General features: G+C 44.3%; 1 protein-coding gene and 1 pseudogene across 4 annotated transcripts in view; one reads left to right on the top strand and one right to left on the bottom strand.

Annotated features, from left to right (window-relative positions):
• Nucleotides 1-26,526, bottom strand: part of GLT6D1 (glycosyltransferase 6 domain containing 1) — a 43,230-nt gene that overhangs the window by 15,605 nt on the left and 1,099 nt on the right. Inside the window, exons 1-5 of one of the 4 annotated variants that reach the window (XM_053373770.1) lie at nt 20,427-20,750; nt 9,479-9,559; nt 7,810-7,896; nt 3,299-3,331; nt 1,086-1,157 (exon numbers count right to left, since the gene is read on the bottom strand). In XM_053373770.1, the coding sequence (XP_053229745.1) occupies nt 1,086-1,157; nt 3,299-3,331; nt 7,810-7,895 (191 nt within the window). In that variant the 5' untranslated portion in view covers nt 7,896; nt 9,479-9,559; nt 20,427-20,750. Of the gene's footprint in view, nt 1-1,085; nt 1,158-3,298; nt 3,332-7,809; nt 7,897-9,478; nt 9,569-20,426; nt 20,751-26,526 lie in introns of those variants that run through there. The other 3 variants (XM_053373771.1, XM_053373772.1, XM_053373773.1) reach the window with 3 other exon arrangements.
• On the top strand, nt 6,442-6,852 carry LOC128406405 (ubiquitin-conjugating enzyme E2 variant 2-like; annotated as a pseudogene).

Genomic DNA, 26,526 nt, shown 5'->3' with positions numbered 1-26,526 from the left:
GGTTCTCTTTTGTTCGGGGTTTCCATCTTGTTCCACCTTGTGGCAGGTTGGAGTCCTTTCGCGACAGTCTTCAATAAAGACCAAGCCTACTGGCTGCTGTTTTGCTCTGGTCTTCCTGGCTGGTGTCCTTGCTTTTTGACCAAGGGAGCCCTCAGATTTCTCCGTTAACAGGAAGCAAGTAACTAGCCTCTTGAAAATAGGTAAGGTAAGAACTAATTATATGGGCTGTGGGCAGCAAAGCATCAATAGAACCTTGCCAGTCTACACTGAACAAGCCGGGGGTGCATCTGCATTAAATAAAAAGGGCCTCAAAATAGCCTTTATAGAACCATAGACCAGGCTTCCTCAACCTCAGCCCTCCAGATGTTTTGAGACTACAATTCCCATCATCCCTGACCACTGGTCCTGCTACCTAGGGATCATGGGAGTTGTAGGCCAAAAAAATCTGGAGGGCTGAGGTTGAGGAAACCTGACATAGACATACATACTTACTTACTTACTTACTTACTTACTTACTTACTTACTTACTTATTAAATTTGTATACCACCCGTCATTTGCAGAACTCAGGGCAGTTCACAATATAAAAATACAATATAAGCACAAAATATATGATAAAAACAAACAACAAACATACAAATCAACAACCCCACCTCCCCTGCACTGTCTCCCATAAACACATTTAAATAAAAGGGGTGTTCATCAGCCAAAGGCCTGGTTGGAAAGGAATGTTTTCGCTTGGCACCTAAAGGTGTATAATGAGGGTGGCAGGCAAACCACCTTGGGGAAATGTAATTGGAAAAGGTCTAACGGGTCCCAGAGTCTCCTGTTCCCGAACCAGTCTTCAGTATCAGGGCTGAGTGCTGGAATATATAAAGCAAGGGAAGTACCTCTGAGCTTATGCAGAGGGCCGGCCCAAAAGCCAGCAACTGAATGCCGTCTCTGGATTGGCACATTAGCTCAACATACTAATATGTTAAAAGTCCCAGTTGCAGTTTGATTTCCTGTATGGCTGGCCAGCTTTGGCCACTATGGAAAGGGCTTGCTGATTTCAGTTTTGGCTCATATAAATATATGGTCCTCTTACCTTGAGTTAAACCAGTTGCTTATGGCCAGCCACTGCTCTGTCTGGTTTTTCAACTGGGAAATCTTTAGGCTCCTGTATATGTAAGGAGAAAACAAAAAGAAAGATACTTGGAAGATGAACCCGGAAGGATGTGTTAAGGAGGCTAGACCTAGTGGCAACAGCCTGTTTTCTGCATGCAGAATGCTCCAGGTGAAACTGAGGAGATCTCCACTACCTGGGTAGCACCCAGAGGGCAACTGCCAGTCAGAGGAGACCAGGCTTTGCCCTCCAGATGTTTGGAGCTGTCATCCAAAACATCTGGAGGCCCCAGGATTGCAAATGCCGGTTCTAGGCAATGCCAGGGTAGATGAAGCGAACTGCCTGACCTGATACAAGGCAGTTGGTGCAGATGGGCCCATAAGGTTGTCAGCAGAGGGATGGAGACACACAAATTGTGCTTCCTGGTGGAGCATATTTCTATCCTTGGCAGAGTGCCATAGCTCAGCTGACACGGCTCGGCAATGTCCCAAGCAAGCAAGCAGCCTGCACTTCCAGACATCTCATTCTGCACAGATAGCTGTGAGCAAAATCTGACACCTGGGCCACTTTCCCCAAACTAGGTAAAGGTAGGGGACCCCTGACCATTAGGTCCAGTCGTGGCCGACTCCGGGGTTGCGGCACTCATCTCGCTTTATTGTCTGAGGGAGCCGGAGTACAGCTTCCGGGTCATGTGGTCAGCATGACCAAGCCGCTTCTGGCGAACCAGAGCAGCGCACGGAAACGCCGTTTACTTTCCCGCCGGAGCGGTACCTATTTATCTACTTGCACTTTGACGTGCTTTCAAACTGCTAGGTTGGCAGGAGCAGGGACCGAGCAACGGGAGCTCACCCCGTTGTGGGGATTTGAACCGCCGACCTTTTGATCGGCAAGCCCTAGGCTGTGCGGTTTAACCCACAGCGCCACCCGCGTCCCTTCCCCAAACTAAATAGGAATAAAAAGCAGCGTCAGAAGGCTGTTTTATGGAGGACTTGCTCCTTCTATCCCCTCCTGCTATCCACCAACAGCTTTTATGGAGGGGGGGAATAATATTGGGGGTGTTTGCCTGTGAATGGAGAAGCATACTGGGTATGTGTTAGTGGGTAAAGGGCAAGAGAATAAAGGGTGAAGCAGCCCCTTCCCCCTTAAACTGAACCTGCCATGGTGGCTTTTCATTTAAAATGGACTTCTGGAAAAAGAGGCAGACAAAAATCTGTGTTGTGGCTAATTTGGCGCCATGCCTCCTTCCTGGGACATCACACAGAATGGGGACCACCCAGGCTATTGGATTTTGTACACAGCTGAGAAGCAGCAGGTGGTTTTGTGCATTCGGGACACAGCATCACCAGAAACAGTTTAATGTTGCAGTAGGGCACAAGCAGAAGCTGTCCACACTTTCCAGCCCGAGGGAAGAGCTGCGTGGCAGGACACCTGGCCTTGAACTCCTGGCCCAGACATTGGCACCTGGATTTGCTCCAAGATCTGAACTTGGGGGTGGTGGGGTGAGGAAGGAAGGAAGGAAAGAAGGAAGGAAGGACCAGTTTTCCTGGGTAGGGGTCGCTCTTCAAGACAGCCAAGATATGTGTTGACAAAACTGTACAACAAAATATTATCCTTTTGAACAAGTGAAATATACTCGGAGTCGAGTGTGGATTTCATGCTCTTTATTCAGCTCATAGTAGTGAGGAATGGAAGTTCCCCCGCAATGTCTGCTTTATATACATTATTTACACAATGGGCCCCACGTGATTGGCTAATTCTGGGATTCTCCTGTAGGCCAATCAGGTTGCGGATTCACTTCCACCTGGAGTTGGATTGGGTGGCTCCTGTGGACCAATCAGACTGCTGCATTCTGGATCCTATTGTTCTAGGACCAATCAGACTGCTGCATTTTGGATCCTATTCAACTCAGTACATAACACCAGGTCTAAGGGGTTGCTTTTCCCCTTTGCCCTTCTCAACTCCCCTTCTTCATGTGCCATGTCTTTTAGGACAAGGACATTCTTCATAAACACTGCTCCAAGATCCTGTTTGGCTAATGAGTAGGGTAGGGAAATTGCTTTAAAAGAATCATTAAAAGACCTCCCTTTTGCCCAGGAACCCTGGCAACCATGGGCAAGACAGACCATGAACAAGACAGACACCCCTCTGCATGTTGTCAGCAGAAGGAGCTAGCAAAGTAAAGATCAGATGCTTACCTGTTCTTGTACATCCATATTAATGTTCCATCACTGCAAAAACAGGAATAAAATGTTATGTATTTCCTTGCAGACTTCTTGTTATATCACAAAGCTGGAAGGGCAGTAAGGCCCTCTTGAGAATAAATCCTCTGTTGTGGTTAACACGATCCTATGCTGAGCAAATCCACACAAGTGTGTGCAGGATCAAGCCCCATGGACTGTCCTCATTCCCTTCACCCAGACCAGCAAGCCACCTCTTAATTAGGAGAAGGGCTCAGTGGTACAGCATCTCCTTTGCATGTAGAGGGTCCTGGGTTCAACACCTGCCATCTCCAATTAGAACTGACTGAGACAGGGAAATATTCTTCTCTGTTGGAAACCCTGGAGAGCTGTTGCCAGTCAGTGTGGACAATACTAAACTAGATGGATCAACTGGCTGCACACAGTAAAAAGCACTTTTTCTGTTCTCCTATGAACAGAATCTGTTCTCAAGTTCTCCCCTGCTAAGGATCACATCTTGGATACATTCTTCGTGTGTCGGGCTATTTGTTGAATATTCATTAACGTTTAATAATGATATTTTATTCCCATATTTCAACAATTTGATAGTTTTATATTTGTGTTACGGAAATTATGGGGGGGGGCACGTCTTTAAAGTTAAATTTACAAATATTATGCCTGAATGTATCCTTTTAACTTGACAGCTCAGGGAAGTTACCTAGCTTTAAAAATAATATAAAATCAACTCCTTTGCCAGCTTCCTCCATTCCAATGCTATGTAGCAATGATGTAGCAATGGTGCTGTACGAACTGTATTCTGGGATATGATGGGAAAGTTTTAAAAGTCCTTGTCACCCCGTCCTCGGGGTTTAAATTTCCTCTTCGAACCTGTTGCGCAATAAATTTTGGTCTACAGCTATTTGCTCCGGTTGGTGGCTGGACTCCTCCTTTATTCTGCAGGGACCCACGGGCTCTGCCCAATAAGCTGGGTGGCTGAGCAGCCTCACACCTAGATTTTTCCATAACAATTTGACAACCTGGCATAGCATTTAACCAAACTTAGATTTCCACTCTCAAGAGAGGAAATGTGATGGCATGGAATCTGTGGCAACTAATGAAAATTCATACCAAACCCACCCCACAACTGAAACAAAAGTAATCAGGTCTGGGCCTCCTCTCCTTCAAATGTCACCTGGGGGCAGCCATTCCATCAAACTGTCTCACTAAGAAGGATGGGAAGCCACAGGGTTCATCCCATTAGCTTTGCTCAAAGCCCACCTCCACTAGGTAAAATTGTTTAACAACTGGTACCCATTTTACTTTTTCCTCTGCCCTCCCCTGCCCCTTTCCTCTTGCAGGGCATGTTTCTTAAGACTGAAAGCCGTCAGGGAAGAGGCTGCCTTGTTTTAATTCAGTAACTCTCAAAGGGCGTGTCATGTGCCACACTGTGTGGCAGGAGAGGATGGTAAGTGTGGCAGGAAGATTCAAGGACAATTAGTATTACTGGGAATTTTCTTATGTAGCTGCATTGATTTATACTTTCTGAATGTCCCATTACCATATTATAAATCAGTTGTGTTTTATGTTATAAATCAAGCACCGCTAGGAGTTGTTTCTTTGTGTTTTCCAATGCATTTCTTACCAATAAAAAATTCAGTGTGGCAAGCAAACTTTTATTCTGAAACTGTCGCCCAGAGAGAGTGAGAGCCACTGTTTTAACTGATAGCATGAAAGCCATCCTGGGAGCCTTTTCAGCTGAAGAACAGAGTACAAATGCTCAAAACAAAACAAAACAACAGCACTTGTGGTTGCAGGCTGCTCTCTGCATGGTAGTGCCAACCATTTCTATAGGACTTGGGGGAATGGGTTTGACAAAGTGCTTTACATACATCATGTCAGACTGACACTTCCCGTGAAAAGTCAGGCTGGACAGCTCTGTCTATGTCCAATCCTCATCAAACTTACATGTAAATTCATGTAAAATTCATTCCATCTCATTTCTGCATTATAATCTGAGGAGTTTTTATTAAAAAAGTTTTATGACAAAATGTATTTAAATATGTATTTCATCTCAATTTACACATTTCTAAGATTTGATTCAATTTAAATGTATTTTGTTTTATTTTTGAGCTGAAAACTGCACTGCAAAATTCAGAGAAATGTGAAATTGAAAGGGACTGGTACCTCGGGTTAAGTACTTAATTCGTTCTGGAGGTCCATTCTTAACCTGAAACTGTTTTTAACCTGAAGCACCACTTTAGCTAATGGGGCCTCCCACTGCCGCCGTGCCGCCGCCGCACGATTTCTGTTCTCATCCTGAAGCAAAGTTCTTAACCTGAGGTAATATTTCTGGGTTAGCGGAGTCTGTAACCTGAAGCGGATGTAACCTGAAGCGTATGTAACCCGAGGTACCACTGTATTAATGATCCATGCCTTGGTGCACGTTAAGCCAGTTTGTTTAAAAACTGCCGATCAACCTGGCTGGTGGGGGAGGGGTTTGGACAAGATAGCTGGATCCACAGTTAAAGTCCCTCATAATTTTCACTTGTTGAAAGAGCTTGAAGAAGGTCAGAAAGGACTAGGACCCTCGTACCTAAGGGACCGCTTCTCCTGGCATGCCCCACAGAGGACCTTACGGTCTGCAAATAACAACATCTTGGAGGTCCTGGGCCTCAAGGAGATTAGACTGGCCTCGACCAGGGCCAGGGCCTTTTTGGCTGTGGCCCCAACTTGGTGGAATGCTCTGCCTCATGAGACCAGGGTCCTGCGGGATCTGACATCTTTCCGCAGGGTCTGCAAGACAGTGCTGTTCCACCAGGCCTTTGGTCGGGGTTCAATCTGACTTCGCTTTCCCCCATAAGAACTTGTATGAAAGTGGCCCCACAACGTTTCTCACAGACTCATATAAGATCAGTAGAGACAGTTAGGCCTGGTGGGCATTTAAGGTCCCCATCCCAAATTTGCAGGTTGCCATCTGATTGGATTCTGATCCTGATCTGATTTTAGGATGTATTTTAATTGATTGCCTGATTTTATGTTAGTGTATTATACATTTGATGTTAGCCGCTCTGAGTCCGGTTTTGGCCGGGGAGGGCGGGGTATAAATAAATGTATTATTATTATTGTTGTTGTTGTTACTATTATTATTATATAGCACAGTAAGCTGGGGCCTTGAAGATGACGAAGACATGACACTCACAAGGTGGACAGAACTTTTTATTGGGCCACCAAGGACAAATTATGAAAACAGAATACACAGCTTGAAAGCAGAGTGTGGACCTAAATATCCAGAAGCACCTCCAACAGTTAAGATTCATAACTAAAATTAATATGAATGGAATAAATAATTCCAGTGGAATGGTGAGTGCACGAAGCCTACCAGAGTTAGCCAAATGGCAAAATTCTTGTAGCATTAAAGTTGTGCTTCCAGAGCTAAGGTATCTAATGATGTCCAAAAAAAATATGAATCTTCTACAACCTCCAGAAGAACAAATTTATAACAATTAATTTTAGCTGAATCCCAAACTTGTCTTAAACAACTTCTACTTATGTTTAATGTCTTGATTCGCAATGCAAACCACCAATGCATTAAGACTTTCTGCTCTGGATACTTGAAAGAATGAATATATGTAATATGCAAGACCCATATGTTTTCAGGCACAATCAGAGAGAGAAAAGGCAGCACAATTATTTTTCCTCTTTACCAAGGCACTATAATTTTAAGCATAGACCTGAAGTAGCCCAGAATTGGAGCTCCGGTGTTTTCTGATGAAAGCAGCCCTGTTTAGGGAAGTTTTAAGGATTGATGATTTTTTGTTATGTTTTTAGATATGTTGTAAGCCACGCAGAGTGGCTGGGAAAACCCAGCCAGATGGGCGGGGTATAAATAATAAAATTATTGTTATTATTGTTATTGTTATTAGACAAAAGCATGGCAAGGTCAGGTTGCTGTGGAATAATATTTCAGAAAACTTTTTCTAAAGAAGAAAAAGTACAAATGGCATGCTTTATACATCTTGCTTTAGTCAAAGAGCTGCAGATAAAATTGTTAAATTGTTAAAAGCTGACCAAGCCTAATTCTTCTCCGTCTGTAATGAGAAACAAGATGTTGGGTGTCTTTGATCCTAAACCATGGGTAGGCAAACTAAGGCCCAGGGGCCGGATCTGGTCCAATCGCCTTCTCAATCCGGCCCGTGGGTGATCTGGGAATCAGCGTGTTTTTACATGAATAGAATGTGTCCTTTTATTTAAAATGTATTTCTGGGTTATTTGTGGGGCCTGCCTAGTGTTTTTACATGAGTAGAATGTGTGCTTTTATTTAAAATGCATCTCTGGGCTGTTTGTGGAGTATAGGAATTCGTTCATTTTTTCCCTTCAAAATATAGTCCGGCCCCTCAACAAGGTCTGAGGGACAGTGGACCAGCCCCCTGCTGAAAAGTTTGCTGACCCCTGTCCTAAATACTTGCTTCTTGTAAGAACAGTACATTCTAACTGATTTCCAGGATGCCAGGATCCCTTTTCCTACTTACCTGTCCAGGTAAGCAAAAACTGCCAATGATAATATTGCCAAGAAGGAAATTGATAGCAGAGCTGTCTTCCCTCTGGAGAGTGTCATCCTTATCAGAAAGAAAAAGAGGAGATGTTTGCCAATATCTTCACTGAGCAGAGTTCAGGGAGAGCCTGGAAATGTTTCTGGCCTGAAATGTGACCCAACCCCACACCACCCCGCCCCCGAGTTGGTTATCATTGCCAGACAGAAACCCTGGAAGGGTCACAGCACTCACACGGAGGCTATTCTGTGAGTAGGGATAGAAAGTTCTGCCAATTTCAGTTATCTCGTTTTTTTCATTTTTCCAGTCTTAAATTCAGTTCTCCACATTTCTGCAGCAACATATATGTATTTTAATGCAAGCTCTACCTTAGCACATGCATTTTTGTGAACATTTTCTGGTTGGAGAACTGCGACACAAAATTTGCATGAGTACAAATGCTTCAGGAAGTGTGAATATGGTAGCTTCAGCTTCAAATGCAAACCCATCTCAGGCAGAGTTTACCAGGAAGAGAAAGCTGTGACTGTCAAGGTGACCTAAGCCTTTAAGCACCCTCCCCTCTGACTCACAGTGCAGAGCTCTGCATGCTTGCAGAATAAATCCCCACTGATTTCAAACTGCAGTTTATTCCCTAGGAGCATGCAAAATGTTGTGCAGTCTTCTACAAAATGAAGGAAATAGAAATTTCAGGGAAAACAGTTACTGAAAGATTGGGAAAATAATTAAAATGGGCCAAAAATTGATTTAAACAGGCCAGCAGTCTACATATCTGGGTAGACTTGTCTAAACAAAAAACCTTTTGAGCAGACACTGAAAATGAGTACAGTGAAGACAACTGCCTGATGTCAATCTGAAGGGAGTTCCAAAGGGTATGTCCTGCCATGCTAAAAGACCAGATCCTTACAAACGCAGAATGGTATTCTGTAGCCACTGTTAACAGTGTCAGCTACATAGATCATAGAATCATAGAGTTGGAAGAGACCACAAGGGCCATCGAGTCCAACCCCCTGCCAAGCAGGAAACACCATCAGAGCACTCCTGACATATGGTTGTCAAGCCTCTGCTTAAAGACCTCCAAAGAAGGAGACTCCACCACACTCCTTGGCAGCAAATTCCACTGTCAAACAGCTCTTACTGTCAGGAAGTTCTTCCTAATCTTTAGGTGGAATCTTCTTTCTTGTAGTTTGGATCCATTGCTCCGTGTCCGCTTCTCTGGAGCAGCAGAAAACAACCTTTCTCCCTCCTCTATGTGACATCCTTTTATATATTTGAACATGGCTATCATATCACCCCTTAACCTCCTCTTCTCCAGGCGAAACATGCCCAGCTCCCTTAGCCGTTCCTCATAAGGCATCGTTTCCAGGCCTTTGACCATTTTGGTTGCCCTCCTCTGGACACGTTCCAGTTTGTCAGTGTCTTTCTTGAACTGTGGTGCCCAAAACTGGACACAGTACTCCAGGTGAGGTCTGACCAGAGCAGGTGAGGTCTGACCAGAGCAGATCAAGGCAATCAAGTGGGAGTATATAGGGTAAGACCATCTTGCACGTAAACTGCTCCCAAAGATTTTAAGGGCTTCATTGAATCTGGCCCAGTAGCAAATCAGCAGCAAATGCAGATCTAAATATGAGGATTTGGGGCAGGCACTTACTTTGGTTTTGTTGTGTGGATTTTATCACCTGAGAGGTCAGCATCAATCTTGTGGTCTTTAGGTGCAAGTAGCAATGCTTAGCTTCTGGTTCTAAAAAGAAGGAATAAAACAGAGTTGTTACAAAACCTCTTCTAGGTTCTCACTTCAAGGGAAGCCCCGTGGACCAAAGGTCCAGCCCGTATAGATGTTGTTGGATCCAGCTCCCCATAATGCCAGCCTGCTGCCTAAGTCCCCTCCTTGCCAGGGTTTACATACATACATAAAATTTATTACGGTCAGAGACCAGCTTGAGAAACACAAATGGGACTACAATCCCAATAGCAAAACAAACATTTAAAACAATATAGAACAATGGATTTTAAGTTTAAAAGTGTGATAGACATAAGGTAAAAGGTAAAGGTACCCCTGCCCGTACGGGCCAGTCTTGACAGACTCTAGGGTTGTGTGCTCATCTCACTCTAGAGACCGGGAGCCAGCGCTGTCCGCAGACACTTCCGGGTCACGTGGCCAGCGTGACGAAGCTGCTCTGGCGAACCAGCACCAGAGCAGCACACGGAAACGCCGTTTACCTTCCCGCTATAAGCGGTACCTATTTATCTACTTGCACTTAAGGGTGCTTTCGAACTGCTAGGTGGGCAGGAGCTGGGAACGAACGACGGGAGCTCACCCCGCCGCAGGGATTTGAACCGTCGACCATGCGATCAGCAAGTCCTAGGTGCTGAGGTTTTACCTACAGTGCCACCCGCGTCCCATGTGATAGACATATAATCACATAAAAACTTTAAGATAGACTACCTTAGAAAAATGACCCAGAGTCGCCCGTGGATCCGAGTTTGGGAATTTTCTTAACAAACTTGATTGAATTGGGGGATAGTCTGCGCCTACAGATCTGTGTGGAGAATCTGGCGACAATCCGGGTCGTTTTGTGGTCTTTGCCTAACAGGAGGAGATCAAATTTTTGCTTTACTGGGAGGTCAGCAATCCTCACCAGCAGGGGGTTTCTCTACGTGCCTCAAAAGGGACATCTAAAAAATATGTGTTCAGGGCTTCCTATGTTCCCCAATGGACAGGCGCAAATTCTCTGGTCATATGGGACTTTTTTAAAGGATCCTTCCAAGACCGGCGAGGGCAGAGCTGAGCTTCTGGCAAGTGTAAAAACCCTTCTTGCATTTTTGGATACAAGAAAAAAGAGATATGCTGCTGGTGCAGCTATATATCTCTCAATTTCTACAATTTTGTAGTTGGGGCACCTTAAGCAGTCCTGTTGTCTCTTGGTGTCTATAATTCTTTGCCTAACCATTGCTTTTGCTTGGCCCAAGCCCAAACCTAGAAGGTCTTGAGGAGCAAAATCCAGTTTCTGAAGAGTGTTCAGGACTGCTGTCTGCCAGCCTGACTGGAACTGGTCGCCAGGGTTCTTTCCAAGCAATCAGAGACTGTGTCTGCACTACAAGCAGCATCAACGGGAGTTCAAATCCCCACAGGTATGGGGTTGCACCCGGTGTATAGGGGCACTTCAACCTTCCCCCCACCCTGCTGTAGTCCAGAGTACAACTCCCCCCCCAAAGCAGGTATATTCTACTAACTAAGACACCAGTTCCCTCTAACTCCTCCACCCACCTCACTGAATGGTTTCTACCGTATTTTTCGCTCTATAGGAAGCACTTTTCCCCCTCCAAAAATGAAGGGGAAATGTGTGTGCGTCCTATGGAGTGAATGCAGGCTCCTTGGCTTCAGCGATAGCAACGCGAAGCTCCCCCCGTGCTCCGGAGGCTTCGCGTTGCTTTCGCTGAAGTTCCCGCTGTGCTCCAAAGGCTTGCAGATAGCCGCCTGAAGCCTGGAGAGCGAGAGGGTTCGGTGCACACCGATCCCTCTTGCTCTCCAGGCTACGCTTCGCTGGAGAGGCGCTGCACAGTTTTCCCTCTCTGCGCAGCGCCCCTTCAGCGAAGCGGGAGGAGAAATGGAAGGGGCTCTGTTTCTCCTGCCCCTTTGCTGAAGGGGCGCTGAGCAGAGAGGGGGAGAATTTTTCCCCTCTGTTCTCTCCCTCCTATGGTCCAGTGCGTCCTATAGAGCGAAAAATACGGTATTTATCCCAACTGGTCGTTATAAGAACTCTGTAACCTTAAGAAACTGGAGCCTGAGTTTGCTTTCCTTCCCTCCTCTTTCATGCTGCTTCTTTTACAATGCAAATCTAAGGACAAAGACCAATCAAACACACATATTCCACAATTTTTATGTCCCCTCCCACCCTATTCAGGGCGCCAAAAGAATTGTCTGAGATCAATACACTATATGTGGATTGGAAAAGTGTGTTACCTTCTGTGCATGGGTTGGAGAGCCCCCAAAATAAATCAGTTGTCACAGTGTGAAATATCACTTAGAGGACCAGAGAGACCAGGGTTCAAATCCCCACTTGGCCATGACACTCACTGCATGTGACCTTGGGGGCCGGCACTGCCTCTCAGCCTAACCTACTTCAGAGGGTTGTTGTGTGGATTAGAATATCAGTGATAAAAATGAATGTACTGCCAAGAATGTTATTTTTATTTCAATCAGCCCCGGTAATAGGCAGTGCCGGATGCTTTGAGCAATGGCAAAAAGACATATCTAGGTTTATCTGGCAGGGGAAGAAACCAAGGATAAAATATAAATTATTAACAGATGCAAAAGAGAGAGGTGGTTTCGCCTTGCAGGATTTGAAACTTTATTATGAAGCATCCTGTATCTGCTGGATCCGGGACTGGATTATGCTGGAAAGTGCAGGCATTCTAGATTTAGAAGGTTATGAAAATAGATTTGGATAGCATGCATACCTATGGTATGAAAAAACAAAGGTCCATAAAGCATTTCAGAACCATATAATAAGAAAATCAATCTTTAGGGTATGGGGAAAGTATAAAAATTTATTTGAGCAAAAACACCCTTGTGGCTTTCCCCTTTGGAAGCAATATCTTTGAGAAAAGTGAATATAAGTAGTAATTGGCCGACTTACAGAGCTGCTAACCAAACTGGAAAATCAGTTAAAATTAAAAGATTTTGAAGAGATAAAGGAACTAGTAACAGATTGGTTACAGTATTTTCAGTTGAATGATATCTTCAAGATAGATAAAAAGAGAGGTTTTAGTTATGAGATATCAAGATTCCAAAAATAACTCCTAGAAAATAATATCAAAACTCTGTCCAAAAAAATACATCTTGCTCCTAGAATGGTGTACAAAGGATGAACAGGTTAAATCGACTATGATAAACTGGACAAAGGACTTAGGACATAACATACAAATGGCAGATTGGGAGAGGCTAAGGAGAACAGAACTGAAATTCACAGCGTGTTGTACGCTGAAAGAAAATTCTATTAAAATGATCTGACTCCTACTAAGTTATACAAAATGTATAGAACAAGCTGCAATATTTGTTGGAAGTGTAAAAAAAAGGAGGGCACCTTTTATCATATGTGGTGGTCATGTAAGATAACAAAGTCTTTTGGGGAATTGATATACAATTAGGCCTTTACATGCCTAAATATCCTTTCCTCAGCAGTTCTGGAGGAAAGACATAAATCCCTTGCCATGAATGCAGGTGCCCCTGGCACTCTGGAGAGGTCAAATTGGCAGCGCATGTCCTCTTGCCAAGATCTATTAAAAATCTTTATCAAACCCCTCTTATTAAATCTGCCAGGACAATCAGACTGCTAGAGTAGAACAGTCTGTAGAGCATGAGACTCTTAGATCAGACCCTCGTGGTCCCTTCCATCTCTACAATTCTAAGATTTTACTCATTTCAGATCAAAATGCATCTATTGCTTTCAGAGTGGCCAAATTCTGTGCTGTAGCAAGCAAAACTCCCCAGGAACTGACCTCTCTGGCCTTTAATCATTTTCCCCTTCGGTGTTTGTGACATGACCGTAACTTTTATCATGTTGCTGTTTATCTTAGTTTATTTTATGCTACTTTTATTTATTTTATTTTACCACATTGTAAACATTTGTGCCTCATTTTTCCACTCTTTAGCTTTTTTTGAAGCGTGAATTTGGTAGGCTGAACTTTCAACGCAAAAGCTACTGAATTTAGTTACTTAGTATATATACCACAGGGACGCGGGTGGCGCTGTGAGTAAAACCTCAGCGCCTAGGACTTGCCGATCGTATGGTCAGCGGTTCGAATCCCCGCGGCGGGGTGAGCTCCCATCTTTCGGTCCCAGCTCCTGTCCACCTAGCAGTTCGAAAGCACCGCAAAGTGCAAGTAGATAAATAGGTGCCGCTTTATAGCGGGAAGGTAAACGGCGTTTCCGTGTGCTGCGCTGGTGCTGGCTCGCCAGAGCAGCTTCGTCACGCTGGCCACATGACCCGGAAGTGTCTCCGGACAGCGCTGGCCCCCGGCCTCTTAAGTGAGATGGGCGCACAACCCTAGAGTCTGACACGACTGGCCCGTACGGGCAGGGGTACCTTTACCTTTATATATACCACCTTTCCATCCAGGTAGCATATATGGTTCTCTTCCATCCCATTTTATCCTCACAACAACCTTGTGAGGTAGGCTAGGCTGAGGGACTGTGACTGGCTCCTGAGGCCACACCCATAGGTTGAAGTGAGCTTCAAGACTGAGTGGGGGATTCAAATCCTGGTCTCCCATGCCCTATTCCAACACTCTAACCTAGAGTTTTCCAAACTTTTCCTGTTGGTGACATACTTTTTTGACATGATTTATTATAAATTTTATTAGTATTTTTCACACAACAACAGCACAAAAAATATCGAAAAATAACAATACACAAAAACCAACATTCAAAAACAAACAACAAATCCAAATCTTACAAGTTAATAATATAAACACTAAAAAGAAAAACAGACATTGACTTCCACCAATTCCACAGCACCTCCTTTACCTCTCATTGTGTCTTCCTGTTTTCCTGTTTTCCTGATCACCTCTATCCTAGCATCTAGATATAAATACCTCTTTCTTATCCTTTCACTTCACAAGGTTATTCCGGACTCAGCCAGATTTCTGTCCTCGAACCTTGGCTTTTAAGGTATTCATTTAGACACTCCCATTCCTTTTTCACTTCACTTTTGGGTTTTTGTCTTATTATATCTGTCAATTTCGCTAATTCTAAATATTCTGAAAGCTTACATAGCCACTCTCCCCTAGTGGGTAACTGATTCCCTTTCCAATACTTTGCCACCAGTATTCTTGCTGCAGACGTCGCGTATAAGAAAAAATTAGCTTTGTTTTTTGACATGCATTGTTTCGCGACACAGTGATCTACTTTTACTAGCAAACCAGAAGTTATACTTTCCCCTGGGGAACATCTGTGTGAAACACCTACACACTGCAGCTGAGCTACACACTGGCTCTCATTTCTCCCCCATCTCTAGCAAGTTAAGATGCAAATTATTCCTCACCTCCACCGCCACACTTCCCAACATTCAGGCAGGCCAATGGTAAGACTATTAATGTTATTGTTTCAGGGAATGCCTGGGCCCTTAGATCCCAGCTCAATCGCTGAGATCATCTGCAGGAGCATCGCTGGTCATCCCCCAAGTCGGTGAGGCTCATTTGACAAACATAAGTCCTGTGGAAAGCTCTGCCATTAGAGATCCAACAGGCACATTCTGCCTCAACTTTTTAAATGGCAGCTGAAAAACTTGAGAATTATCTTGTCTAACCCTCTGCAATGCAGGAATCTTTTGCCTAATGTGGGGCTCGATACCACAATGCTGAGATAAAGAGTTTCATGTTCTACTGATTTTTTTATTTTATTTTATGAGTAAAGGTAAAGGGACACCTGACCATTAGGTCCAATCGTGACTGGTTCTGGGTTTGTGGCGCTCATCTCGCTTTATTGGCTGAGGAGCCGGCGTACAGCTTCCGGGTCATGTGGCCAGCATGACTAAGCCGCTTCTGGCGAACCAGAACAGCGCACGGAAACGCCGTTTACCTTCCTGCTGGAGTGGTACCTACCTATCTACTTGCACTTTGACGTTCTTTCGAACTGCTAGGTTGGCAGGAGCAGGGACCGAGCATCGGGAGCTCACCCCGTTGCAGGGATTCAAACCGCCAACCTTCTGATCAGCAAGTCCTAGGCTCTGTGGTTTAACTCACAGCGCCGCCCGCGTCCCTAATTTTATGAGTAGTTGTATATTAATATTTTTTATAAATAACTATCACTACCTCACCCTACTTCTGTACCACCCAATAACTGGAGTTACAATGACCTTGGGCTGGTTACAATATCTCAGACTAAGCTACCTTGCAGGATTCCTGTGAGGGTAAACTGGAGAGGGGGAGAAGTGTGCATCCCCCCTAGAGATGAGATATAAATGTAATAATAAACGGCGGGAGGGGGGGACAGGGGGATGACACACACATACACCATAATACAGAAGCAGAACCTCAAACCTAACATGGAATAAAAACAGCAGTGAGAGTCCCGACAAATGAACAGTGGCAAGAGAAATTGATGGATTCTGCGGTACTGGCGAAATTGACATACAAGCTGCGAGACAAGGACAACTGTTACTTTAAAGAAGAATGGGAACTTTTTACAAAATACTTTAAAAAAACACCCCAAAATGAATTGGACTCGTTGGCAGGTTTTGAATAAACATACACAAATTTGTTGATTGTTAACATAATAGACAGATAATTTAAGGGTTTTTATAATTTTACAATATGCAGAGAATAACATGTGTTGAAAAATCAGAGAGAGGAGCTGAGGGAAGTCGTGGTTTTTCGTGGGGAGGGAAAAAATGGAGGGGGAATGAAGATGATATGTTTTGATAATTTGTTATGTTGAAATTCTTAATAAAAAATATTTTAAAAACAAAAAACCAAACACAGCAGTGAGAGATAGCAGCAAAAATTATGCCTGCGAAAACTTTCTGTTGGAAAAAGACTCCTGCTGCTCCCACCACCAACCTCTGGCAGCTGGCAATAACCTTTCCTGTGGCTGCCCCCAGACTGTGAAATTCTCTCCCATGAGAAGCTAGACTGGCTCCCGCCTTGTTATGCTTCTGCTGGCAGGCTAATACCACCCTATCCAGCCAGGTATCTGGAAACTAAGATGCAGACGATGATTGCCACTAGGCTGCTCCCAGGGCAAAGGGGAGTTTAATTGCTGGTTTTAAATGTAATTTTTAAACTAGTTTTTATTGCTTTATATTTTATAACAATGCTATATACAATGAATGTTGTAGGACTTAGAAGAAAGGTGGTATATAAATATATTGAATAAAGAAAGTATTACATTTAGCTCATAGTTAAGCTGTGGAACTCAGTCCCACAGCGGGTAGGAAGAGCCACCAACCTAGACAGCTTTAAAAGAGGATTAGTCAAATTCATGGAGGAGACCCTGGTTGGTCACTGTGAGAACAGGATGATAGACTGGGTGGGCCACTGGACTGACCTAGCAGGCTCTTCAAATGAGCTCACGTTCCTCATTAAATAAACTACAAGGAAAAGTTCTGTGATGCTCCTCAGCTGTGCAAATTCTGCTCTGCTTAATCTTTCCATTTTGATGTGCTTATTTGGGTAGCTTCCTGCTTGCTTCTGTCATGAAACCCAAGGCAGCCTGTGTGTGGTTCCTAGGCAGTCTCCCATCTAGGCCCTGTCCATTTTGCCCACTCGCAGGGCAATGAGGCAAGGATTTGAGTTAATGTCTCAAAGCTTAGAGAAAGATGCTTTCAGGATGAGTCAGGCTCATGTGGGCGAAAGTGAGTCTTAAGATAGTGTTGGCCTCTGGCCCACAAAGCAGGGGTATTGTTAAGCCTTAAACTTTTGCACACAAGCCCTGGATTTCCTCCCTCTTCCCCGCTCTTTTAAAAAACTTACCTTAAAAATAAAATGCTTGCTTAGGTGCTATACATATTGTGAAGACAAGTCCTCTCCTGATTTAGAGAAGCTGTCCCAGTTTCTGATTTGATCCCAGAATGTCCTGCTTTCCCTTAAAGGTAAAGGGACCCCTGACCATTAGGTCCAGTTGTGGCTGACTCTGGGGTTGCGGCGCTCATCTCGCTTTATTGGCCAAGGGAGCCAGCGTACAGCTTCCGGGTCATGTGGCCAGCATGACTAAGCCACTTCTGGCGAACCAGAGCAGCGCAAGGAAACACCGTTTACCTTCCCGCCGGAGCGGTACCCATTTATCTACTTGCACTTGGACGTGCTTTCGAACTGCTAGGTTGGCAGGAGCTGGGACTGAGCAATGGGAGCTCACCCCGTCGCAGGGATTCAAACCGCCGACCTTCTGATCGGCAAGTCCTAGGCTCTGTGGTTTAACCCACAGCCCCACCCACTTTCCCTTAGGATGAGAAATGTTTTCACTGGAGAAATGTTGGAGGGTATGGAGTTATCCGGCCCCCAAACCATCTGAAGGCAACCCTATATAGGGAAGTTGTTTTTTTAAAAAAAGTTTAATGTTATATTATGCTTTTATATATGTTGGAGGCTGCCCAGAGTGGCTGGGGCAAGCCAGTAAGATGTGTGGGGTTAAAATAGTAAAATTATAATTACGGAATGGGACATCCCTCTTTTCATTGGATAAATGTTGGAGGGTATACAAAGAGCCTGTGAGATCCCAGCCTCATCTTAATTTTGTTCCGAAAGTTGGATGTTCATTTATTCATATAAATTATCGCCTGCAGATTTTATGCAAGGTTGTGTTATGGGCTCACAGATTGCATTCAACCTACACAGAGTAGGCCTGTTGCAATTAATCGCCATGATGAGCTCGGGTTAATTTCCATTGGTCTGCTGTTTGTAGGTCTAATGCTGGATGCAACTCTGTATCCTGAGTAGGGATGATGGAGAGATTCAAATCAATTATCCTCTAAAGGCAAAGCCATCTAAAGGCACAGCCTACCTTCAAAATTTGTACTTACCTGAATTTTGCAACGTGCCACTAAACTATATCAAACTGTGTATATTGGGGAAAATATGCATAAAAATAAATGTGTTGTTGAAATTAACATACAAAGATGCATTATATTAGGAAATGTTGTTTGCAAAAACATGTATGGTAAGCACAACTGAGCACAAAAATATGCTTATCAGGGGAAATCCACCCCAAAATTTTTTTAATGCAAATTATGGTAGAAATTTAGAGAACCGAATCAGTGTCTGGAAAAATGGGGAACTGAGAATGACATTGACAGGTCCTTCTACCCCTAATCTCGAATCTTTTAAGTATTTAGCAATACCCTGCATTAGGTTTTTAATGGTTCATACACTTAACTTGAATGGAGCTATCAAACTAATTGGTTAGGAGGTAAGTTGGTTTTGTAAATTCATTAGCAGCTAAAGGCTAGTAACAATTGTCTTCTTCCCTCCCTGCTCCCCAATCATGCTTGCAACAAGTCACAGAGGCCAGGTGTAAGCATTGCAATAAGTAAATAAATTCAGGGTTTCCAGGAAAACGTGAATTTTTTTCGGAGTTTGATGGTTATGTGCCATGTGCGTACATGAGAGAGCAGGGGACAGCAACAAATGACTGGGAAGGTGTGTCATTAAGAATGTGTTGCTTGTTAAAAGGAAGAGGAAAACATTTGCACTCTTCCGCATGCTGTCCTTGAAGAGCACACAATGGTGCAGAAAGTCACTCTGTGCCTTTCAAAGCTCAGCTGGCATGTTTTATCTCGGCACTGGGAAAAGCCAATGGGCACATGGCTGTTTAACTTGAAACTTTGATAAAATATAAAGGATTCTATAATCATATAATTAGGAAACCATTAATGAGGGTATGGGAGAGAGATAAAGACTTAATAATAGAACAAAAGACACCTTGGTGGCTCTCACACCAATTGAAGCCTTGTTGCCCAAGCCACTTGGCAAGAAAGGGGAGTGGCTTACGTACAGTGATTTACTAAAAGATCAAGAAGGAAAATGGAAACTAAAAGAGTACGATGAAACAAAAGACAAATTTTAGAGTTGGTTACATTATAGGCAATTACATGAGACGTATAAAGAAGACCATAAGAAAGGATTTAGTTACACCACTTCTAGATTTCAAAAAGGAAGTCATAGAAAGGAAAGTGAAGTTGCTGAAAGGCGCATATAGTATTCTGCTAGAATGGGAAACAAAAGATGAAGAGGTGAAATCGGTCATGATCAAATGGACAAAAGATATAGGACATAACATACAATTTGGAGATTGGGAAAAATTGTGGAAAACAGATTTAAAATTCACAGATTGTTCTCTTTTGAAAGAAAACTACACAAAAATGATGTATAGATGGTATATAACACCAGTACAGATAGAAAAAATGTATAAAACCAGGTCAAATATATGTTGAAAATGTAAAGAAAAGGAAGGAACCTTTTACCATATGCACCTCTCAAGCACTACACATGTATGCTCAGAAGTCATGCTGAGCTCAGTGGTGCGCACCCTCACAAGCAAGCGTGTCTAGGACTGCAGCTGTGTTTATTTGGATGTCACAAATCCATTTCCCTGGTAAAGAGTTCTGTTAAGTCCCTGTTCTGCGCCACCTTAAATCTACTGGTTTGCCTCACCTAACCCTGTTGTTCCATTTCGTCCTACATCGTTCCTGAGAAAACACACCCATGTCCTCAAATTCACTTCCCCCAGGAACCACTGCCTTGCCAGAGGCTCACTGTTAACTTACTGCACACCGCTGGGGAACGTTTAGACGCACTTGAAAACAAAGAGAAGAGAGAAATAGAACCAACTTCTCTTTTGTGCCTGAGAAGCCTGGGTGGGGAGGAATGATGGAAAAGATCAAGCACAGCAAGTTCTGAGAGGAAATACATGTGGATTTCACCCTGAGCAGATGGTCTGTGGGCTAAAAGGCAAAATGACATTTCAGTTTCTTTGGAGCGAAACTGGGAGGAAGCTATTTGCAGGATCACAATCAAATCCAAAATTTTTAAAATAATTCCCATCACCACCACCACCGCCGCCGCCGATGAACCGAAATCATTTTAGTAGCCGGAGTGTATACATACCGTTTGGCTGGACCTGACTTCTCTGAGCTGGAGAACAGCCTGTGTAGGGATGGGTGTGGAGTTGTAACCTGCCCAGTCTATATTCTGCTGAACTAGGCAGGACTTGCATAAAAGGAAACTGTCCCAGCACTTTCTGTCAAAATTAAGCCCTGTTTTGTTATTTCCAAGAGGGATTGTTCCAGATCTCACATCCTGAGCTATTTTGACAGAAACCCGGGGGATAGGGGAGAGAGAGCGAAGTTTTCGATGTCAAAACATGGGTAGTTGTGGAAGGGCAAGTTGCAGGCAAAGTGCGTCTTATGTTCTTTCTCTCTCTCTCTCTCTCTCTCTCTCTCTCTCTCTCTCTCTGCTGCTGCTTGCCACGTTTCCTTGTTTTGCTTGCAAAAAACTGGTGAATCATATTCTAATTGGTGCAATTGCGATGGTTGGGGGGGGGGGACATAGTTTGAAGGCGGGGCCTTTTCCTTCCTGACCAAAAGTACTGTTTTGAATAGTGTGGCTTTGGCAATGCTATTTTTGTAGGAAGGAAAAGAAACAGAATGTGCGAGCGTTTTGGAAGAGAAATGCAATCCGTTCGGTCTCCCTGTTTTCAAATTGTCCAGCGTTCTGGCCTTTTTCAGACGGGCGAGGCCTGCAGATTCCTAAGCGGAGTCTTGTTCCAGGGGAGGGCTGTGACCAGAGCTCAACCTTCAGGATGTGCGGGGGGGGGGGGGAAATAGCAATAGTGGGTGATTTTTAAGAGGCAGACAGCCTTTAAGACCAGGGCCTCTAGAGGCAGCTAGCAATAAAATCATTAAGAACAGAACAACGGGGCAAAAAGCAGGTTCTATCTCAGATCCTTCCAAGTGTCCTTGTTTTCCAGGGACAGTCTCAGATTAACAGAAGTCACCGCAAATCCTGAAATGTCCTGCTTTTCCTTAGGACACCCCTATTTTCATCAGATAAATGATGGCGGTTATGATACCTAACGGACTCTGCTCTCATCTGTGACTCCTAGAAGCTGCCAGCATGCAATAGCAGCCACACCCTGGGAAATGGGTTTGACTGGCTGGCTAAGCCAAGTGGAGACTGAACTTTGTGCAACGCAGGTGCTCTGCTGGACCTGAGCACAAGAGCAACACTCTCCCCAGCCTCTGTGGCTTCCAGAAGCTGCTGTTCAGAAGCATTGCTGCCTCTGACTGTGGAGGCAGAACATAGATATCCTGTCTAATATCCATTTATTGACTTATCCTCCTCCATGAACTTGTCTCATTCTATTTTAAAGCCTTGCAAGTTGGTGCACATCGCATAACTCCTTGCTGCATGAAGAAGCACTTTCCTTTACCTGTTTGAGTTTGGGAGCTCTAATCTCACCCTTTGGCCCACCTTTTCCCCAACATGGTGCCCTTTAAATAGTTTTGACTACATCTCCCATCAGCCCCAGCCAGGTTGAGGGAAACACCCACCAGGTTGAGGGAAGGCTGCTTTGGCCCTCTGATGTTACAAGAACCCAGCATTGCACTGGAATGGAGAGTTTTAAGCAGAGGCTGAATTGCTGTCTGTCAGGAATCTGGTTGTGATCAGGGGATTGATCTAGATGGCCTTAGAGATTCCTTCCAGATTCCATAAGATCATGCCATTCTACAGATTCAGCAGGGACAAAGTCTCTCAGGGCACTCCTCTCATATCATAATCACACCCACAAAGTGCAACAATGGTTTGGGTAGCTCCTTTGTTCAGGCAGGCTTAGAATCATAGAATCATAGAGTTGGAAGAGACCACAAGGGCCATCGAGTCCAACCCCCTGCCAAGCAGGAAACTTCATGTAGAACAAAACACAGGATCCCAGCCAGAAATGGTTAGAGCTTACTCCTTTGTCTTGACTTTCTCTCCCACTTCAGCAGTTATTCTTTTCCCTTCAGAAAACCCTATAAAACTTGGAACACACTTAAACAACCAAAAGGTCGAGTAGAAAGAATGCATGATGTTGTCTTTTCCAAAGAAAACAGAGGTATTTTGAAGAGGATCCCTGGAACCTTACAAAGCCATTTCCCCCATGTTCAGAAAGTGCTTTTTTCTAGACTTTGTATTTTATTCCCTTCTACCAGCAGTTGGACTTTTGCCTGGGTGTTCTTTCAGGGCTGGGTTATTTTTCTGTTTACTGATTAGCAGCATCAAACCCTGACCCCTTCTTTGGTGAAATCCATCAAACCCTGGCACTTGAAATGGACAAGGATCAAATGAGAAAAAGAGTGTTCCTGATCATATAGAGAGTGCCCACTTCTCTTCATGATACAGGCACAGCTAGATCACCCTCCCACTCCTGCACAAAAGCATTTGGGATTAGAGGGTGAGCCTAACGAAGTCTTTGGCAACCTGGACTCCTCCAGACTACATCTCCCAGCAGCCACCATCCAGCAAAAGCAACAAAGGGTCCTTCACCACTTTAAAGACCAACAAATTTATTGTGGTGTATTGTTTTTGTGGACTATTTTAGAAAAATGCAGCAGCGTCTTCAAAAGGATGAATGCATCTCAGTTTCTTATTCCCCACTTTTCCTACCGGTAATCAGTTTATTTTTGTTTTTATTTATTTGTCATGAAAACAACTTGTTATTTTAGTGAGGATTTCTCCTCATACACACATTTCTGCAAGTAGTTCCCCCTAATCTAATGCATTTTAATATCCCACCCCCTGCCACTAATGCACACCTTTTAATGGATGATGGCCCTGAATATATGCCTTTTAGGGACACATATTTTGGTTTGAGAGCTTCATTCACAAAATTTGGAGAAGTGCAGAATTACAAAGAGTAGCCACATTCAGGTTTGTGGTTGTTCCAGGAGGTGTGAATTTGGCAGACTGCCATTAAAATGAGAACTGAACTGAATTCCCTCCCCATCCTTCTTCCCAAATAAGCATCAGTAAAGTGTCAGGATGCCCCTTTAAGCACATAATTCTAGGTGTTTGCTAAGGGTTCTGGGTGCTGTTAGTAGACCCCTACTTCCCTCACAGAGCTACAATTCCCAGAGTTTCTTGACAAGAGGGATTGATCACCCCCCCCCCCAGTTGTTGGGTCTTTATGGAGTTGGAAGGGCCATCTAGTTCAACCTCCTGCAATGCAGGAATCTCAACACCCATCCCAACCACACTTGAAACCAGACCCTGCTTAATTCTGCAAATGTGTGAGCAGTAAAACTGATGCACCACTCCTGTTTTGGGTAGTGTGCTCCTCAAATTCTTTCCCCACATACCTTATTTTCTGTTTGCATTTCTTTTTGCCAAAGTTCCTGCTCATTTCTGTTCTCCTCATGTGAGGAGCCAGCAGTGGTTTAGAGGTTAGAGCGCTGGCCTAGGACCTGGGAGAGAGCCACTTGGCTGTGAAGCTCACTGAGTATGGCCTCTTGGGCCAGTCACCATCTCTCAGCCTAACCTACCTCACAGGGTTGTCGTGAGAATGAAATGGGGGAGGAGACGTATGTACACCACCTTGAGCTTCTTGGGGGGAAAAGGTGGGCTATAAAATGTCATTAATGAAAATAAATAAATTTGGACAAGACTTCCATTTGCTGAAGCAGGGGTGGGGAGATTCAGGCTTGGGGCCAAACGCTGTGCTCAAGACATCTCTATCTGGCCCACACCCTTCACTAGACCTGGTTTGCACCACAAATGTCTATCTAGCCCAGCCGTTCTCAAACTTTTTTCTCTGGGCCACACTTTCAGAATAAAAATTTGCTTGCTTCACACCATTTATTTTTACTGATGAGAAATACGTTGGGGAACAAAAAGAAACAACTCCTAGCAGTGCTTGATTTATAACACAGAACACGGCTACTTTGCAAAATGGGACACCCAGGAAGTATAAAACAATGCAGCTACATAAGAACACAAATCCTTCCTAAAATAGAATTATAAACCAGCCTCTTATGTATACAAACTCAATGAGAGGTGTTGAGCTTGCTTTCCCCAGCTAATCTCATTTGTATTAGGTCTACGCAGGCTGAGACCCTACCTGCCCGCGGACTGCCTTGCCAGAGTGGTGCATGCTCTGGTTATCTCCCTCTTGGACTACTGCCATGTGCTCTACGTGGGGCTACCTTTGAAGGTGACCTGGAAACTGCAATTAATCCAGAACGCGGCAGCTAGACTGGGGACTGGGAGCGGCCGCCAAGACCATATGAGATATCTGCATTGGCTCCCAGTACGTTTCCGAGCACAATTCAAAGTATTGGTGCTGACCTTTAAAGCCCTAAACAACCTCAGTCCTGTACACCTGAAGGAGCGTCTCCACCCCCATTGTTCCGCCCGGACACTGAGGTCTAGCGCCAAGGGCCTTCTGGCGGTTGCCTCATTGCGAGAAGTGAGGTTACAGGGAACCAGACAGAGGGCCTTCTCGGTAGTGGCGCCCGCCCTGTGGAACGCCCTCCCATAAGATGTCAAGGAAATAAGCAGCTCTCCTATTTTTAAAAGACATCTGAAGGCAGCCCTGTTCAGGGAAGTTCTTAATATTTAATGCTGTATTGTTTTTAACACTCGATTGGGAGCCGCCCAGAGTGGCTGGAGAAACTCAACCAGATGGGCGGGGCATAAATAAATTATTATTATTATTATCTCCTCATCAATACAAAGAAACTTCTCTTTTTTTCTGATCTTTCATATTTGTCAGGAAACCTATGTTTGCTACAATATGTTGTGGAGATCTGCAGAAGACTTAACAAATGTGGATACTGTTGCTGGTTGTGTATATATATATATATATATATATATATATATATATATAATGTATGTTGATACTATACAATACTATGCCACATTGAAATGTTTAAACATTTGATTTGTCCTTGAATCCTCCCACCATACTTGCCATCCTCCTCCCCTGCCACCCCAGGGTGGCACACCATACACCCCTGGAGGGCCACTGCCCTAGCCTCCTTCTAGTCTGGGTGGTGGACAGAGAGGGGTGGGCGAGCGTAACTGCCCCTCCCACTTTTGCCTCTGGCCCCACCCACCACGGGCGTCCTGCCCTCGGGATGTTGCGCAAGAGGTGATGCAGTCCTCAGGCTGCAAAAGGGGTCCCAACCCTTGGAGCCACCTTGCCTCTGACAGTGCTGTTTACTGTGCTTGCTGGTTGGCATTATTATTGCGGTAAGTTATTAAAATGGTGAATAGCAAAACAAATGGCATTGAAAAGACAACAGAATATATATATATATTTAAACAACCACAATCAGCTGAAGTAAAACAGCACTGCAATAAACCAACCAACCAACCAAATGCATTGTGTCTTTGTGGGCTACAGTCTCTTGAGGTCTGCAGGGCTAGTTGTGTGACAGACAGTTCCATTCCCCAATAATTCTCCACCACTTCTCTACACCCGCCCCCCGCACACACCCCTCCACAAGTACCTGCTGCCCAGAGTGGTTTTCTCGTGCTGCCCAATGGCAGAACTGGTAATCGATCTGCCCAGATGTTGCACAGCAATCCAAGTTCTCTGATGGGTAGGACTCAGCAGGCACCCAAGGCAGGCCCCCTTTGCACCATAAATGTACCGTATTTTTTGCACCATAACACTCACTTTTTTCCTCCTAAAACGTAAGGGGAAATGTCTGTGCGTGTTATGGAGGGAATGCCTACGGGTGGCATGTCTACGGATTTTCCTCCTCTAAAAACTACGTGCGTGTTATGGTCGGGTGCGTGTTATAGAGCGAAAAATACGGTAAATCACTATGATGCTACTTTAAAAGGTCATAGCTTTTCCCAAAGAATTCTGGGAGCTATAATTAGTTAAGGGTTCTCAAGAGTTGTCAGGAGTTTCCTGTTCCCCTCACGGTGCCGCAGTTTCCAGGATTGATTAGCAGCCAGTCGCTTTCCCCAGGGAACTCCGGGAACTGTAGTTCTCTGAGAGGAATGGGGGGCGGGGCAACCTACCCACCCTGGGCACCCTCAACGTGCTACAGCCTCCATAATTCTTTGGGGAAAGCCATGGCTATTTAAAGTGGTCATGGTGTTCATGCAGCCTTGGAAAACTACAAGTAATTAGCAACAAGTATTTTTCCACAGAAAATTACACAATCCTATGCAAGGTTCGCCTGCATCACGCTCGACATTATGTTCAGT

Source organism: Podarcis raffonei, chromosome Z, assembly GCF_027172205.1.
Source record: "Podarcis raffonei isolate rPodRaf1 chromosome Z, rPodRaf1.pri, whole genome shotgun sequence".
Taxonomy (NCBI): domain Eukaryota; kingdom Metazoa; phylum Chordata; class Lepidosauria; order Squamata; family Lacertidae; genus Podarcis; species Podarcis raffonei.
This window is presented reverse-complemented; position numbering and strand designations above follow the sequence as displayed.